General features: G+C 54.7%; 2 protein-coding genes across 2 annotated transcripts in view; both read right to left on the reverse strand.

Annotated features, from left to right (window-relative positions):
- The window catches only part of SCARA5 (scavenger receptor class A member 5), a 41,430-nt gene extending 35,104 nt beyond the window's left edge, over window positions 1-6,326 (reverse strand). Inside the window, exons 1-2 of the mRNA XM_054383623.1 lie at window positions 6,215-6,326; window positions 2,950-3,078 (exon numbers count right to left, since the gene is read on the reverse strand). Coding sequence (XP_054239598.1) covers window positions 2,950-3,078; window positions 6,215-6,326 — 241 coding nt within the window. The remainder of the gene's footprint in view (window positions 1-2,949; window positions 3,079-6,214) is intronic.
- Window positions 6,327-12,884: 6,558 nt separating this feature from the next.
- EPHX2 (epoxide hydrolase 2) overlaps window positions 12,885-17,231 on the reverse strand; it is a 10,503-nt gene continuing 6,156 nt past the window's right edge. The window contains exons 8-12 of the mRNA XM_054383374.1: window positions 16,744-16,820; window positions 15,071-15,220; window positions 14,506-14,670; window positions 14,051-14,141; window positions 12,885-13,013 (exon numbers count right to left, since the gene is read on the reverse strand). Coding sequence (XP_054239349.1) covers window positions 12,885-13,013; window positions 14,051-14,141; window positions 14,506-14,670; window positions 15,071-15,220; window positions 16,744-16,820 — 612 coding nt within the window. The remainder of the gene's footprint in view (window positions 13,014-14,050; window positions 14,142-14,505; window positions 14,671-15,070; window positions 15,221-16,743; window positions 16,821-17,231) is intronic.

Consider the following 17,231-nt stretch of genomic DNA (forward strand, 5'->3'; position numbering starts at 1 on the left):
AGTAGCTTGCACTGCAACTGGGTGATGATGGCTGAGGCTGTTGCCTTCCTCTCCTTTGGTATCCTCAGAGCTTGAGTTTTGGGCCTTCAAGCTGCTAAAACAGAGGCTTCTTGTTTCCTTGGACCTTTGTGCCAGGCATCCAGAAGTGCCAAGCCCAGAGGTGAGGCTGGCCTCAACCCAGAGAGGAGCATGGAGATGGAGTGCAAGTCAGATGCCCATCCTATGCCAGGTTCAGAAGCCCACACAGTATCACCTGGCTCATTAGCAGCATCCTAACAAGCCCTGCCTGGGCTGGGAGCAGCTCAGGGCTGAGTGCCTGGGGTGCCCAGGCAAGGATTTGGGTTCAAACACCATCTCTGTGCATGCAGGTGGCTGGGATTTAACCCAGACCTTGCAGGAAACTTAGCCTTGGGCCAGGCTTCATTTTAGTGGATGGGGGTGGGGTGAGGGACAGGGAGGCTGGGAGTGTGCATCCCCAGGAGCCAACTAACCACTGCCAGGCTGCAAGAGAGGATATTAAAAGCAGGCTGCCTCAAACCCACCCCAGCTCTGCTGCTGAAAACATCCCGTTGCCCTGGCTCCGAGGTGGCTCACAACATTTTTGGCCATGGACTCATTTTCTGACCCCTGTTTTCAGAGGCACAGGACACCTGCCCAGGCTGGCTTCAAAATGATGCCTCAGGGAGCTGCCTTGCCAAAACTTCCACGCTGACATGCTGGGAACACCAGCATGTGTTGGGGAGTTGTCTCCAAGGAAGTGGTTTCCCCTGCAGTGCACCAGCCTTGCTGAGAAGCAGATGAGGTGTTCTCTGGGGAGCTGCTGGGGGACCACAGCTTCACATCCCTCTCCATCAGGTCTGGAGAGCAGCTGGACACTCCATGCTCTTTTGCCCTGGCTGGCATGGGGTCTGGTGCCTAGAATCATTTTGGTTGGAGGAGACCTTCAAGATCAAGTCCAGCTGTTAACCCAACACTGACAGGTCACTAATAAACCATGTCCCTCAGCACCACATCTCCACAGCTTTTCAGTCCCTCCAGGGATGGGGACTCCACCCCTGGGCAGCCTGTTCCAGGCCTTGACAACCCTTTTGGGGAAGAAATTGTTCCTCCTGTCCAACCTAAACCTCCTCTGGCACAACCTGAAGCCACTACTTCTTGATTTATCCCTCCAAGCAGCCATGGAAGAGCAAAAATAGCATCAAATGGTGATACTTCTCTCACAGCATCACAGCCAGCTCCTCCCAACCTGAGGAGCCAAGTGAGGGCAAATCTCCTTCACAAAATCAGGTTTTGGACCAGATGACCTTTAAGGTCCCTTCCAACCCAAACCATTCTATGAAATGCTGTATGTGCACCTTCCCCTCTGATGGCAAATGAAGGCAGCTGGGCAGAAGATCTCAGCTCCAGTAGCACAAAGTGGGGTTTTCCATGGCCAAACCCAAGCCCTCCTCCATTAAGGGCAGCCATGAATATCCAGTCCAGGTCCTCTGAGGACCATCAGCTCCAACACTGAGATTTCAGCCACAAACAGCTGAAGCTGAGGACTAGCAGGATTATGTCCCTGTTACAAGACCACTCTGGGCTTGTGGTTTTCCTTGATGTGGTAAGATCTCGCTGGGCACCCAAGCTCCACATCTTCTGAGTCAGCTCCATCCAAAGCCAGAGGCTTGGCTTAAAGTGCAGAAAGAAATAATGCAGGAAAGGATTTTCTTTTGTTTTTAATTCTTTCTTTGCAGTTTTCAAGGCTGAAGTCTACAGCCTGGGGTGTAAGATGGCTTTACTGGGGTCTTACTGAGAGTTGAAATCCTTGCCAGTCATGGGACTCCAGGAGGTGGGGCTTTGAAGATGCCTCCTCCAAGGCCTTTAGCTGATGCCATGAGGTTATTGTTATTGCTGGAGCTGCTTTGGGGTGAGCAGCTGTAGCTGGGGCCAGGGCAAGAGTGCCTGTCCCAAGCTCTTTGCACAATTCATGGCATCTCTCACTCTGGGGTTGCAGGGCCAACAACAACATTCAAACAATGTAACGCAAGAAATGAGTGGGAAAGGCTTCAGAATTCCAGCAAAACCCTCTCTGTCCCTTCTCTAGCCCAGGAAGGAAAAAATAAAAATAAAATAAACCGAAATCCACCCTTTGCAGAAGACACATGCTGCTGTCATGGTGCTGGCAGGAGTTAAACCTGAAATCTGTCTCCCCCCTCAGCCAACTGCCTGCAGAAAAGCAGCAGAAAATCATCCTGAAGCAACAAGGCTCAGAATGTCATCCCAAAGGGACAATGCACAGGCAGCAGCAAGCCCTGCCCAGCCCTGAAGAACATTCAGTGGTGGTTTGGTGATGGAAAGGGGGAGTAGAGGGAGTCCTCATACCCCTCCCACCTCCCAGAGCCTAGGGTTAAAGCTGGGAAGGAGATTGGGTGGAAAGCCAGGAGTTGGTCCTTGGTGGTGGCAGCCATCCAAGCCCTCCCCACCCAGCAGGGCCCTGCACAGGGGTGGTATGGTGGCAAAGGGAGGGTACAGGGACCATGGGTTAACGCAGGCATCTTCCCAAACTGCTTCCAGCACATGAGGGGAAACATAGCCAGCAGCGACACAGACCACATGGGGTGGAGCTGGGAGCAATTATGGGCATTAGGGAGCAGCTCTCCCACCCCTGTGCTCACCAAAAAGCTGAAGAGGGGAGGCAGGAGCCTCACCAGCACACGCATGGATAACATCCTGCCTTCAAATCCATCGCTGGTGGAACTGGAGCTCATCTCTACCCCACACAAAAGGCTTGCTCTGGGTGTATCAGCTTCACTCAGCCCCAGTCTGAGGCTCCAAAAGGACCAAATGCTGAGGTCAGGCTCACTGACCTCCAGAGGGGTCAGTAGAAATCCAGCAGCCAGGACCTAGTTATGGGAAGGATACGAGCTCCAAACGTAGAGCTTGCAAGCTTCCAGGCTCAGCCCTTACCTGAGAGGATGAAGACTCCAACAAGGATGAGGAAGACAAGGAGGTAGACTCCTGCCACTGCATACTTCAGTGCTGCCAAAGAGTCCACCCGGCCACAGCGTCCTGCTGCCTTCATCCTCTGGCCAGGACCTGGGGGACAGAGTGGGGTGTGAGGGGCAGTGAAGGTGGTGAAGGCTCTAGAGTACAAACCTCCTGAGGAGCAGCTGAGGGAACTGAGGGGGTTTAGCCTGCAGGAGAGGAGGAAGCTAGAGTCAGCCTCTTCTCCCAAGGAAGAAGTGATAGGCCACGAGGAAATGCCCTCAAACTCTACAAGGGAAGGTTTAAGTTGGACATGAAGAACTATTTCTTCCCCAAAAGGGATGTCAAGGCCTGGGACAGGCTGCCCAGAGCCATGGTGGAGTCCCCATCCCTGGAGGGGTTGAAAAGTTTTGTAGAAGTGATGCTAAGGGACTTGGTTTAGCGGTGACCTGGCAGTGCTGGGTTAATGGTTGGGCTCAAGGAGCTCAAAGGTCTTTTACAATCAAAACAATTCCTTGATTCTGTAATGAGGATGACAAAGCAAGTGGCCCAGAGAGGTGGTAGATGCTCCACCCCTGGACCCATTCCAGGGTCAGGTCAGGTTGGAGGGGATCCTGCAATTCGTGCAGCAGGAGCTCAGCTCCTTGTGGGACCAAGGTGGCCCTTGAGACAGAGAGGAAGTATAACAAGTTGGGGTGTCCCTAGCCTGGCATGGACCCTTCTCCACTGCCCCCTTGACCCTTCCCACTGCCCCCTTCTCCAGCTGACGGTCCATGTGTCTGTCCTTCTGGAGAAGAAGAGGGTCTGCCAAAGCCTCCAGCCAGCAAAGGGTTACTCTGGGCGTATCAGCTTCACTCGGCCCAGTTCTGGGGCTCTAAAACGATAAAATGCTGAGGTCAGGCTCACTGACACCCAGAGGGGATCCCGTGGGGACGTGGCTTGCAGGGGAGTCAGCCCAGCTCAGGTGCTAAAGGCGGTGCCTCTCCTCTGGGACCTCTCCATCTGCAGCTCGTTAGCCACAAGCAGCCAAACAGATGGGAGCTGAGGGCTTCAGGATGAGGAAAGCTACAATATTTTTCTGACATTAACACTTATATCAGGTCCTGGGAGACTCCAGGAGGAGCTGGCCTCATGCCATGAACCACCCACTCCCTCTTTGTGCTCTCAGCAGAGCAGGAGGGCCGGCAGCTGCATAAGCAGGGTTTTCACAACAGCCTGCTCCGAGGAGCCCACGGGCGGGCTCCAGCCAGTAACCAAGGGGAAAAGCAAATATTTCTTCCTCCTGCTCATGCCCAGGGGAGATGGGGCTGTGGCCTGCCTGGTCATTAGGGCTGCAGAAGGTGGAGAGGCTGAAAGCAGGCAGGACTAGCTGCCTTCCAAGCCCGGGGCAGTGGGGTGGTCCGGAGCTGCTGTCATGGCAAGCACAAAGCTTGTCCTCAGCCCCGAGCCAAGCAGTTTCCAACAGCTACAATGGACACAGGTGGCCCCATCCCCCTGCACTGGCACTGGTAAGGGCACACCTTGAACACTAGGTTCAGTTTTGGACTCCTGAAGAAGGGTATTGAGGTTCTGGAGCATGTCCAAAGAAGGGCAACAAACTGGTGAAGGGTCTAGGGCGCAAGTCTTGTGAGGAGTGGCTGAGGAACTGGGGCTGTTTAGCCTGGAGAAAAGGAGGCTGAGGGGAAACCTTCTCACTCTTTACAACTCCCTGAAATGAGGTTGGAGCAAGGTGGAGGTGTGTCTCTTCTCCCATGGAACAAGTGATAAACCCAGAGGAAATGGCCTCAAACTCTACCAGGGAAGGTTTAGATTGGGCACTAGGAACAATTTCTTCATGGGAAGAAGGTTGCCAAAGCCTGGAACAGGCTACTCAGGGCACTGGTGGAGTCCCTGTCCCTGAAGGGCTTGACAAGCCCTGTAGATGGTGCTGAGAGACATGGTTTAGTGGTGGCCTGGCAGTGCTGGGTTAACGGTTGGACTGAATGATCTCAGAGGTCTCTTCCAACATTAATGGTTCTACAATTCTCTGATGAAGCTCTCAGAGATCATCTTGACCCTGCCCTGTGCAGCTGCAGACAAGACAACCCCTCAGCCTTTCTCCAGCAACCTCTCCCATGGCAACAGGGCTCCTTGGAGGGCCAGTTCTGCATCAGGGTGAGTTATGGACGAGCAGATTTGCCCAGATCAACCTACCACACAAATACCAAAGCCAGGGGGATACCCTGAGCACTCCCTGCCATTTCCCCACACCAGGGCAAGGTCTCTGCTGGGAATGGAGGACACCAACTGTTCCCTCACATCTCTTCCAGCATCCAGGCTCCACCACTCCCTTGCCACATTTGCAGTGTGGTAGAGCATGGGGACAAGCCATAGGCAGGATCTGGGTATTCTCAGCTCACTCAGTACCTGGATATGGCTCATCCTGGCACATGGGCTGCTCTCTGGAAGTTCTCAGGATTCTCCATCACATCATGGAGATGCCCCACATGCCAAAAACTAGGAAGACAAATCCCCCACCACCTCAATCTCAGACTTCTGGTGGGGAACAGCAGTGCTGAGAAGCCTGCTCAGAATAAGACCAGTTTCCCCAGCAGCCCCCTGGGTCTCCAAGCAAAGGAGACGTCACATCTCTGCTTGAGCACCCAGCTCTGCCACTCAGACCTCTCCCACCAAACCTGGACCTGGTGAAATATGGACAACATTTCATGGGGCAGAAATGAAGGAAAGAGCTCAACAGAGGAGATGGAGGCCAGCTCAGATGTGTAGGAGATCCAAGCAGCTCCTGCTGTGTCCTGTGTAGCAGGGCATCTCTGGATGCACGTTCCCTGGTCAGGGACACAGCTAAATGAGATCCTGGGCACCTCAAGAGGCTCGTGGTGCCCTGGGTCTGTCATCCCTCTGAGATCAGAAAGGAGGGGACAGAAACCTGCTTGCAGTGGGATTTCCCCAGCAAGGCCATGGCAGCAGCAGGGAAGTTTCCTGCTCTGTTTGGGGCACACACACTCATCACAGTGCTACTGCCACCAAGGTGCCCTCCCCCTGTGCATTGCCCTTCCTCTGCTCTGCTTCCCTGCCACCTGCACCGGGTGCTGAGCACCTCGCTCAGCCCAGACACCTTTGGCTGTGTGGGGAGGCAAGCTGCTGAGCTTTCTCCTGAGCAATCCAAGCTCCCACCCCCACCTCAAGAAGCTCTCTTGGGTTCAAAGCTGCCCCAGACCAAGCCACCACAGGTGTGGCCTGTACTCACCGTCCTCACAGAGGTTCAGTTTGGAGAGGTTCCTTCCCTCAAAGGACTCCTCGAAGATGGAGCCATTCTCCCTGTCATTGAAGGTGTGGAGGTACATGGCTTTGCTCTCCATCCTGCTGCTGGAGCAGAACAGGTGGTTATGGTACACCCTGGCATGGCAGGGGCTAACCCTCTACCCTGCATGGTCCTGGCTCCATGGTCCAGTGCAACATGCTGTGAGCTGCTGCCTGGGACATGAACCTACTGCCAAGGGATCCCTCTGCTACCACCTGAAGAAGCTGACCACTGCATCTCAGCATGCAATAGACTTGATCTTAAAGGCCTTTTCCAATCTAAATGGTTCTATGATTGAGTCTCTGTGGGGTTTTTTGGCTTGCCCATGACCCAAACTGGGCTTGGCAGTGCCCCAGAAGAAAACCATATCATCTCAGTGAACGCAGGGACAAGCTGGTGGGCAGCAGGACCATAGGTCCACCACAGGCTAGTTCTGCCTGAGTCATCATAGAATGGCTTGAGTTAGAAGGGACACAAAAGATCATCTAGTTCCAACCCCCCTGCCATGGGCAGGAACTTCTCCTACTAGACCAGGTTGCTCAAAGCCTCATCCAGCCTGGTCTTAAACACTTCCAGGGATGAGGCATCCTTACAGCTCAGGAAAATGCTCATCACCAACACAACCCCCTTGCTAAATGGCCAAGGAGGGACTCCCACCATGGAGTCCCACCCATGCTTGACCACATGCCTTGCCCCTGTCCAGCCTTGATGTCCACTCTAGGCATGTTCTAGATTTCTGCTCCTCCACAAGGCTGAGGAGGTGGCTGCTCAGAGTATGCATGTAAGCCCCCCAGGATCTCTTTCACCCTTGAGATTTGGGGTACCCTTGCACCCCCACCAACCACCTCTAGGCAAGCCAGCACCCTGACTGTGAGCCAAGCCTTCTCTCCTCATGGGCTTGAGCTGCTGTCACCACCTCTCTGGTCAGGAGGCTGGAGTGAGGCTGCTCCCAGAGACAGGTCCAAGCCCTGGGGAGGCTTACACTGCCACTGAGGTCTTATGGAACCAGGAATCAGCCTGCATCTCCCAGCAGGGCTGTGGGTGTGAGAGGAGTTAATGAACCAGTAAGTGGAACCTCCTGAGCACTCCTGAGCTCATGCCCTGAAACCTGGCTCCAGCTGCCCCTCGTTGTCTGCACATGGGTGCTGTGCTCCCTGGGGATCCCCAGCTCCTGCTACACGCCCCAGGAACCTTCTTTGGCCAGGAGCAGCACTCCCAGCCCCTGGTCTCACTCTCCCGGGTGTAACCCCAGGTGCAGATCTCAGAGGACTGTGGGGTCAGACCTCCTGCATCCTAGGGCTGGATCCCACACAAGGATGCTCACAGGGGCACCAGTGCCTCTGCACCCACTCAGCATGGGCTGGAGAGAGGGTAGGTGTCCATCTCCACTCCCCTCTCCTGTGTCCACTTTGTCTCCCACTTACCTGTTGGATGGCCCCACGCAGGAACGAGTTTCCTGTGGCTCCTTCTCCTCACTCAGTCACCGGCCTGGGTCATTGTGACCGGGAAAAGGTGGTGAGGACAACAAGGGGAGCCTTCGACCTCACCACCAGCTCCGCACGGGTGCAGAGGGGCTGCCGCTCCCCGCCAGTCTCCCATGGGTGGGGAGGGTCCCCGCGGGTGAGTGATGCACGGAGGCGCTGGAACGGCTGCGGAGCCAAAAGACTGCGAGCAAGAACCGCTCGGCCGGGAGGGTTTTGTAGGAAAGGACGGGAGGAGGGACCGGGCTCCATATACACACCCCCTCCCCACCCTCCGGGGCTGTCCCCACCGCCCATTTGCCGGCCCCGGGCCGCCCCGGCCGTGGAGAACCGGGCAGCGGCAGGAGGAGCCGGAGTAGCCCCCGGGGAGCGAGCAGTCCCCGTGGGGAATCAGGGCAGGAACATCCGCTCGGGAGATGGAGCAGAAATGTCCCCTGGGAAGCCGGGGCAGGAGTGTCCTGAGGGAACCGGGACAGAAACAAACCCGAAGCAGACAGGGCAGGCGCAGGGGTAGCCTAGGAAGGAGCATGCCCTGAGAAAACTGAGACAGAGGCAGCCCTGGGGGAGCTGGGGCAGGAAGATCCTCCGGGGAAAGTGGGACGTGGGCAAGAGGAGCAGGGCACAGAGCGTCCCCCGGGGAACTGGAGCCGGAATACCCTGCCAGGGAAACCTGAGCAGGGGTAGGAGCAGGAGCAGCCAGGACAGGAGCATCCCCAGGGATAATCCAGGCAGGAACATCCTCCAGAGTATTTCCCACAGGGAAACTGAGGCATGGATGAATGGATGGAAATCTGCTGAGATGATCTCAAATTTTTTCTGCTCTTGACCTTGGCATGGGCCATGCAGAGCCATGCAAAGTATGCACCCATCATGGTCAGTCTCTGGGAGGGGGCAAGGTGGGGAGGAAGCTTTAAAGGTGCAAGTCCCTCACTGCCTCTGGGGTGCTGCCCACCCCCCACTGCCCCCTCCAGCTACTCAGGTCAGTCAGGGGTGCCAGGGGCACTGTTGGCTTGTGTCTGGTTCACCATCCCTGGGGATGAGGGGGCCAAGAGAAGAGGTCATGCTGCTGCATGCAACAGAACCACCCAGGTGCCATCAGGCAGGCCATGACAAGACACCTTTTTGGAAGTCATAGACCTCAAGAGAGGGTGGCAGGACATGAGGGTAGAAGGGCAAGTGCTGCTCACTCAGGGGCATCTCCAGCTATGGTGCCATCCTGAGGACACAAATCATTTCTTCCATCAGGAGAAAAGATCACCGGGGTGCAACCAGGGATTCAGGTATCTACCCACCACAAAGCAAGGTAAGTCCATGGCAGCTGCCTCCCACAGCCACCTTTGATGAGGGCTTCTCCTTAGAATCATAGAATTGTTTTGGCTTGAAGACTGTCAAGTCCAACCATGAACCCAGCACTGCTAGATCACCACTAAACCACATTCCTCAACACCACGGCTACACAGCTTTTGAGTCCCTCCAGGAATGGTGACACCACCACTCCCCTGAGCAGCCTGGGCCAGGGCATGACAACCCATTTGGAGAAGAAATTATTCCTGATGTCCAAACTGAACCTTCCCTGGCACAGTTTGGTGCCCTCTCCTCTTTTTCTAACACTTGCACCTCGGGAGAAGAGACTAACTCTCACCTCACTCCAACCTTCCTTCAGGGAGTTGTAGAGAGCAAAAGGGTCTCCCCTGAACCTCCTTTCTCCAGGCTAAACAATCCCCCAGCTGCTCCTCACAAGCCTTGTGCTCTAGACCCTTCACCAGCTTCATTGCCCTTCTTTGGACATGCTCCAACACCTCAGTGTCCTTCTTGGAGTGAGGGGTAGTGTGTAGTGGTTTCTAGAGAGGTATTGATAACCTACCCATGAGTTGGTGCTGCTGAGCAGTGCTCCACCATATAAAAGAGAAGAACCCAACAGCAGGGTTGTAGGATTACATTCAAGCAGAGGAGGTTCCTGTGTGTAGCAAAGCAGCCAGCTCTTGCCCCAGCTCTAGCTTTGAGGTACTACAGGTGGTTGCAGTGTGCAGTGGGGAAGGGAGGGAAGAAACTGACCTTGAGAAGCAAAGAAGTGCTGGTGGAGGGGGGTGAAGCAAAGAGGCTCATTACAGAAGACTGAGAGGGGATCTGATCAATGTCTATCAATATCTGAGGGGTGGGTGTCAGGAGGAGGGGGCCAGGCACTTTTTGGTGGTTCACAGTGATAAGACAAGGAGCAATGGGTTCAAACTTGAACACAGAAGATTTCACCTCAACATGAGGAGAAACTTCTTTAGAGTGAGGGTGACAGAGCCCTGGAACAGGCTGCCCAGGGGGGTTGTGGAGTCTCCTTCTCTGGAGAATTTCCAAACCCACCTGGATGCATTCGTGAGCAGACTATCCTAGGTGATCCTGCTCTGGCAGGGGGGTTGGACCTGATGAGCTCTTGAGGTCCCTTCCAACCTCTGATATACTGTGGGACTGTGAACTTCTCACCCCAACAGGATCCAGATGGATGGCAGCTCCATGCTGAACAACTGCCTTACCAAGTTCAAAGATGCCATGCAGCAGCAACTGCAGAGAGCTGTGGTGGAGTATGCAGTACCTGACAGCAAGCTCAAGCTCAGGTTCCTTTACCAGGAGGTGTGGTCACCTTGTAAGGGGAGAGGGAGGATGCTCATGAGGGGCTGTGCAACAAAGAATGATTGTGAGGAAAGGGGACAAGGGGAAGGCACAAACTTTAAGGCACCTCTTGAGGTGATCTTGGCACTGGTGAGGCCACACCCAAGTACTGAGTTCACTTTTGGTTCTCTCACTTCTCTGGAGGTGTTTAAGAAAAGCCTGGATGAGGCACTTAGTGCCATGGTCTAGTTGATTAGCCAGGGTTGGGGGATCAGTTGGACTTGATGAGCTTGGAGGTCTCTTCCAAGCTGGTTGATTCTGTGATTTTAGCAGTGGTGGACCACACATGTCCAGAGGGACCTGGACAGGCTTGAGAAGTCAGCCAGTCATGGCGATCCATAAGGCCAAGTGCAAAACCTTATACCTGAGTCAGGGCAACCCCTGGTGTCAGTCCAGGCTGGGGCATGAAGGGATAGAGAGCAGCCCCATGGAGAAGGACTTAATGAAAAGCTGGACAGGAGCTGGCAGTGTGCACTCACAGCCAGGAAGCCAATTGTCTCTTGGGCTGTATCCAAAGCAGGTTGAGGGAGGGGATTCTGCCCCTCTGCTCCTCTCTGGTCAGATGCAGCCTGCAGTACTGTGTCCAGCTGAGGGTTCTTCAGCACATGAGAGACATAGACCTGTTTGAGCTAGTCCAGGGGAGACCACAAAAATGATCTGAGGGCTGGAACCCCTCTGCTGTGAGGCCAGGCTGAGAGAGTTGGGGTTGTTCAGCCTGGAGAAGGGAAGGTTCCAGGGTGACCTCCTTGTGGCCTTTCCAAAGCCTGTGACAAAGCTGGGGACAGACTTTTTAGCAGGGCCTGTTGTGACAGGACAAGGGGTGATGGTTTTAAACTAAAAGAGGAGAGACTTAGACTAGAGAGAAGGAAGAAATTGTTTATGCTGAGGGTGGTGAGACACTGGCCCAGGTTGCTCAGAGAGGAGGTACAAGCCCCATCCCTGGAGCCATTCCAGGTCAGGTTGGATGGGGCTCTGAGCAACCTCCTCTAGTTGTCCCTGCTGACTGCAGGGTGACTGGATTAGATGACCTTTAAAGGGCCCTTCCAACCCATCCTGTGAGTCTGATTCTCAGGTTTCAGGATGAAGGAAGGGTGACAGAGTGACCATGCCCCAGCTGTCTTTAAGGGACCCCTCTGTTTTCTTTCCAGACTTGTGGGATCAGCTCTTCTCCATCCACACCATTCATGAGAGGCTGAATCCAGCCCAGTGCTGCTTAGAGTGCTGCAAGGATCATCTCAGGTGATTCAGTTCTCTTACTCAACCTCAATGGTTACTTTCTTTACTCTGGAAGCTTTTTCCCCTCTATAAAAGCATTTCCAGAGTATTTTGTCTGCACTTTGAGACTGCACAAGCCCTGTGCACCCTCCAAGCACCTTTCCCCCACCATTGCTCCTTCATCTCAAGGTTGCTCTGACCTTGACTCCTCAGGGCAAGAATCAGACTGGACCCTGGAGCTGATGCTCTCCCAGGAGCAGGATTGGGGTGCCCATGTCTCTGACCTGATGTGTTGACTTTGTATCTGTTGAGGTTTTGGTAGTGGGGGAAGAGGCTATGGGGTGGGCTCCTGTAAAAGCTTCTGTGGTGCCCAGTGACAGGAAAAGGGGCCATGAGCACAATCTGAAATCCAGGAGGTACTACCTGAAGATGGGTAGAAACCTCTTTCCTGTGAGGGTGCTGAAGCACTGGAAGAGGCTGCTCAGAGAGGTTGTGGAGTCTCCTCCTGTGGAGAGATTCCAAACCAAGCTGGGTGCACCCTGGGCACCTTGCTGTGGGTGAGCCTGCTTCAGCAGAGATCCCTTTCCACCCCACCATGCTGGGATTCTGGGGCTCTATGATCTCCTACAGGTTTTGGTGGCATGTGGCAGCTGTGTGGTCCTGGGGGGGGGGCATAGCAAACCTGCTCATGCATGGTTTCCCTCACAGCATCATTGTGCAGTCTTGGGTGGACCTGTCAGGCAGCCTCTTCCTCCAGTGATCTGCCTGTATGCCTCTGAGGGGAAATGTCTTGAGCTTAAGAACTCAGATGGCACCAGGTCCAGGCTGTGCCATGGCTGCTGGTCTGCTGCCCAGTCCTGATTCATGCAGGGGTGCTGACTATGGGCACCAAGCCTCATCCCTGGTCCCCAGGTTTGGTCACCTCAGTTAGCAAGTGCAGGCTCAGATAAGGTCTCCTCAAGGACAGCTCTTTATTGAGATGTTGGCTTGGAGAGGAGGCACTTGGGTCTGTGCAGATCTTGGGAGGGTTGAGACATGGTCTCTTCTGAGCTGCTGGTTTCCTGGAGAGATTCCCAGGCACTGCAGAGCTCTGCTAGCACTGAGACCAGAGCCCATGGGGCCAGCTCTTGCTGCCTGCTGTAGGGACAACTCAGGGCAGAGCTGGGGTGGCAGCACCACAGAGGACCATGAGCTTTGGGGTGTCCCAAGAACTTGGGGTGATGGTTGATTTTTCCTCCATCCCCCACACATTGTCCTCATCAGTAAAACACTTTTTCCAGGTAGGAGTTCAGGAACATTCCCGTGGGGTCCAGCTTCTCCCGGATGGAGCAGAATTTGGGGAAGGCTGGATACATCTTCTCAAAGTCCTTCTGGGTGCAGCTGTGGGCCTGCAGGAGATAAAGTGTGTGAGGGGGCTGACCATCAGTGGGCAATGTGTTGCTGGACATGGACACCCACCCCCATCTGCTGTGGGAAGCCTCTGCAGAAGTGGTGGTACCTTCAGCCCCTTGTCTGCGTGCCCAGGGTGAGGAGCAAATGGGAACACCATAATGAAGTGCAACAAGGACATGTGTGCCCCTGCAGAGCAATAACTCCCTGCACCAGGACAGCTTAGGGGCTGATCTGCTGGAATGCAGCTCTGTGGAGAAGGACCTGGGAGTGCTGGTGGAAAACAAGCTCCCCATGAGCCAGCACTGTGCCCTCATAGCCAAGGAGGCAAATGGTCTCCTGAGGTGCGTTCAGAACAGTGTGACCACAGGTCAAGGGAGGTTTTCCTCCCCCTCCATTCTGCCCTAGGGAAGCCACATCTGGAGTCCTGTGTCCAGGCCTGGTCAGTTCAAGAGAGACAGAAAACTCCTGGAGAGAGTTCAGCAGCAGCTATGAAGATGCTGAGGGGCCTGGAGAATCTCTGTGAGGAGGAAAGGCTGAGGGACCTGGGGCTGTTTAGCCTGGAGAAGAGCAGCCTGGGAAGGAATCTTCTCAATGCTGATCAATAGCTAAAGGGGGGGCAGACTCTTTCCAGTGGTGCCCAGCAACAGGACAAGAGGCAAAAGGCACAAAGTGGAACCCAGGAGGTTCCATCTGAACAGGAAGAAAAAATTCTTTCTTGTGAGGCTGCCAGAGCCCTGGAAGAAGCTGCCCAGGATGGTTGTGGAGTCTCCCTCTCTGGAGTGATTCCGAACCCACCTGGATGCAATCCCAGGCAACCTGCTGTGAGTGACCCTGCTTTAGCAATGGGGTTGAATTCCAGGGGTCCCTTCCAGCTCCCACCATGCTGTTATTCTGTGATCTCCTCAAGCCTTCTGGGACCAACCTGAGCTCCTTTTAAATGCAGCCCCCTCCCTGCTTCCAAAAGAAGTCACGAAGGAGAAGAGGGAAGGACCTCCTTCCACAGACACTCTCCTCCCAGAGGAGCCATTGGTACCTTTGCCCAGTGTGGTCTTCCACCATGCTTCTTCATGATGCCCTCATAGGTCAGCCAGTAGTTGAGGTGAGGGACGTTCTTCCCATAGGGCCTGAGTGGGGTCAGACAGGGAGAGCATTAGCAGGGATCTATGCACACTCCTGAAACACCTCTGAGAAACCTCCACCTGGGGAGAAGGATGACACCAGGGATGCAGTATGACCTCTCTGACCAGCACTGTCTGATGGAAACCCTCTGGGAACCAGCTTGCCACCAGCAGTTGGCCAGTGGAACCTTCACACAGGACACCATCCTCAAGCAAATGGACTGGGTGGCTCTAGGGTGCTCCAAGGCCACCCCATCTCTTCTGGCTTGGTGTCTGCAAATGTCTGAGTGGGGTGAGCAGGCAAAGGTGCAGGGGCTTGTTTGATCCAGCCCAAGGAAGAGGAGGAGGATGGCATGGAGATGTGACTGACCTGTACATGATGATGTTCATGTAGCAGCTGTCTCTCTGGAAGCAGGGACTCATCCAGATCTCATCCCCTCGAGCAAAGCGCACCTCCACAGGGTAGTGAGCCACCAGCTTGGGGTTGTTCTCCAGGGCAGCCTTCAGCTCCAGCAGAGCTTCCTTTGTCTTCTCACTGCCCAAGAGAAGCCCCCAGCCCCTGTTAATGCCAGCATGACCACAGCCATCTCTCTTCGGGTTTGAACTCTCAACCCTGCAGCTCCATCCCTGGCCCCATGCTGACTCGGGGAATGATGAGACACATCTGAGCACACTCCTCCCACTGTTTTGGGCTCACAAAACCCCCAGATGTGGGTTAGCATGATTTTGGTACTCCAGGACAGGGATGAAGAAGGGTCTGCAAGCTCAGCTTGCAGATAGGAATGGTGTCTCCTGGCCAGGTCCCTTCCCCCATGACTTCGCTCCTGCTCCACGCAGCTTGGTCTAAGGAACGAGCACAGGCAGCAGGGAGGGGATGTGGTTTGGGTGCTGAGCTTGACTGGGGATGGACAGTGAGGGTCTGCAGAGCCACTTACATGGGGATGGCCCAGTCTTGAACGTGCTGCTTGAAGCGACACTCGTAGTTGAAGATCTTGTAGCTGATGGCAACGTTCTCCACCCGCGAGCGGAAGAGCAGCCAGAAGAAGCAGCGGTTGATCCAGCACACCAAGCTGGGCACAAAGGTGCTGCAGGGGGCAAAGCAGGATGTGGGGTCTCACCCCAAGGATTTGCCACAGGCCACTGCCTGGGGATGACAGGCAGAGGGATGCAGCAAAGCTGCAGCTCCCACCCCAGGGTGCTAGAGCTCAAGGTGCCCTGCAGCCCTGCTGGGAGCTCACTTGTGCTCACGCCACCCAATCTTGGACCTTACACCCTTGCCCTCAGCTCCCTCCTCCTCCCCCTTCCGCAGGACAAAAAGGGGTGCTTGGTCATCATCTGCCCTCCTCCCTGAGGCCTCAGTGTCACTGGGCATCCTGGCATTAGGGGATGGAGAGTTACTGGGCATAGGTAGAGTGGGAGGGTAGAACCCTTGTGAGAGTCCTTAGCATCCACAGCTGATATTACAGAATCAGAGTGGCAGGGGTTGGAAGGGACCTCTGGAGATCATCTAGTCCAACCCTTCTATTAACATAAGTACACCTAGGCAGGTTTTGAAACTCTCCAGAGTCTCTGCAGCTTCTCTGGGCAGCCTCTTCCAGTGCTCCGGCACCCTCAAAGTACAGAAGTTTCCCCTTAAGTTCAAGTGAGACCTCCTGTGTTCTACTTTGTACCCATTGCCCCTTGCCCTGTCACTGGCCACCACTGAAAAGAGCCCAGCCCCATCCTCATGGCCTCTACTCTTTGGATATTTAAATGCACTGAGAAGATCCCCTCTCAGTTCTCTTCTCCAGGCTGAACAGCCCCAGGTCTCTCATTCTCTCCTCATCACAGAGATGCTCCAGTCCCCTAATCATCCTCATGCTCCTCCATTGGACTCCCTCCAGTCCCTCTTGAACTGGGGAGCCCAGAACTGGGCACAATACTCCAAGTGCAGCCTCAGCAGGGTAGAGTAGAGGGGCAGGAGAACCTCCTGGCCACGGTCTTTTCAATGCACCCCAGAAAACCATTGCTTTTATTGGCCATGAGAGCACAACTCTGGCTCATGAGGACTTTGCCCACAGCACTCCTATGTCCTGCTCTGCAGAGCAGCTTTCCAGCAGACCAACCTGCTCCATCTCTGTGCACACAAGAGGGCAGTGCAGCTCCAGACATCAACACGAGGAGGAACTTCTTCACTGGGAGGGTCACAGAGCACTGGAACAGGCTCCCCAGAGAGATTGTGGAGTCTCCTTCTCTGGAGACTTTCAAGCCCCATCCGGCTGTGTGACCTGTGCCAGATTCTGTGGTTCTGCTCTGGCAGGGGGTTGGACTCAATGATCTCTGGAGCTCCCTTCCAACCCCTAACATCCTGTGGTCCTGTGCAATCCCAGCCCAAACCCATTCCTCCTGTGGAGCTTGCTTGTGAGAGAACAAGCTTCTCCTTCTTCCCCAAGGATAGGGGTCCTGCAGGTCACAGTCCTCCCTTGCCATTGGTTTAGTGTCAGCCCTTCAGTGCTGGGTCAAGGGTTGGACTGGATGATCTTTGAGGTCTCTTCCAACCAGATATGTTCTGTGATTCTGTTCCTGTAGGAAGCTACCCAACCCAACTTGTCCTCAGCCATGCTCCTACCTGATCCACAGCAGAAACTCCAGCAAATAATAGCCAACAGCATAATCCCACAACCAGCTGGTGGAGGAAGAGGGAGGCTGCAGAGTCAGAGGAAGATGATGGTCATTAGTTATTACCAGGGTTTGCACCTTTCTTGCTAGTGGGTTATGAATGTAGAAGAATATGCCCAGACCAGGACCAAGCTGGGGGTGGTGGCTTGGGGAAGAGTACCCCAGGACTTCCCAAATCTCATCCAGCCCCAGAAAGGGGCCAGGCTTTGTCATGAGGATGCTGAGAGCTTGGACAGCACCAGCTGCGTTCTTGTCCCAGGAACGACAGACCGTGGAGCTTGGGCAAAGTGCAGCTCAGCCCCAAAATGCTGTTTTCCCACTCAGTCATTTTCCCAACCCCAGGCTCCTGCACTGCAAGCCCATCCTAAAACACCAGCTCCTGGAGGGCATCCGGTTTTGTGAGCAGGCTCTTCTCCCTTCCTGCAGGGAGCACAGGGG

This window comes from Indicator indicator, chromosome 9, assembly GCF_027791375.1.
Source record: "Indicator indicator isolate 239-I01 chromosome 9, UM_Iind_1.1, whole genome shotgun sequence".
NCBI lineage: Eukaryota > Metazoa > Chordata > Aves > Piciformes > Indicatoridae > Indicator > Indicator indicator.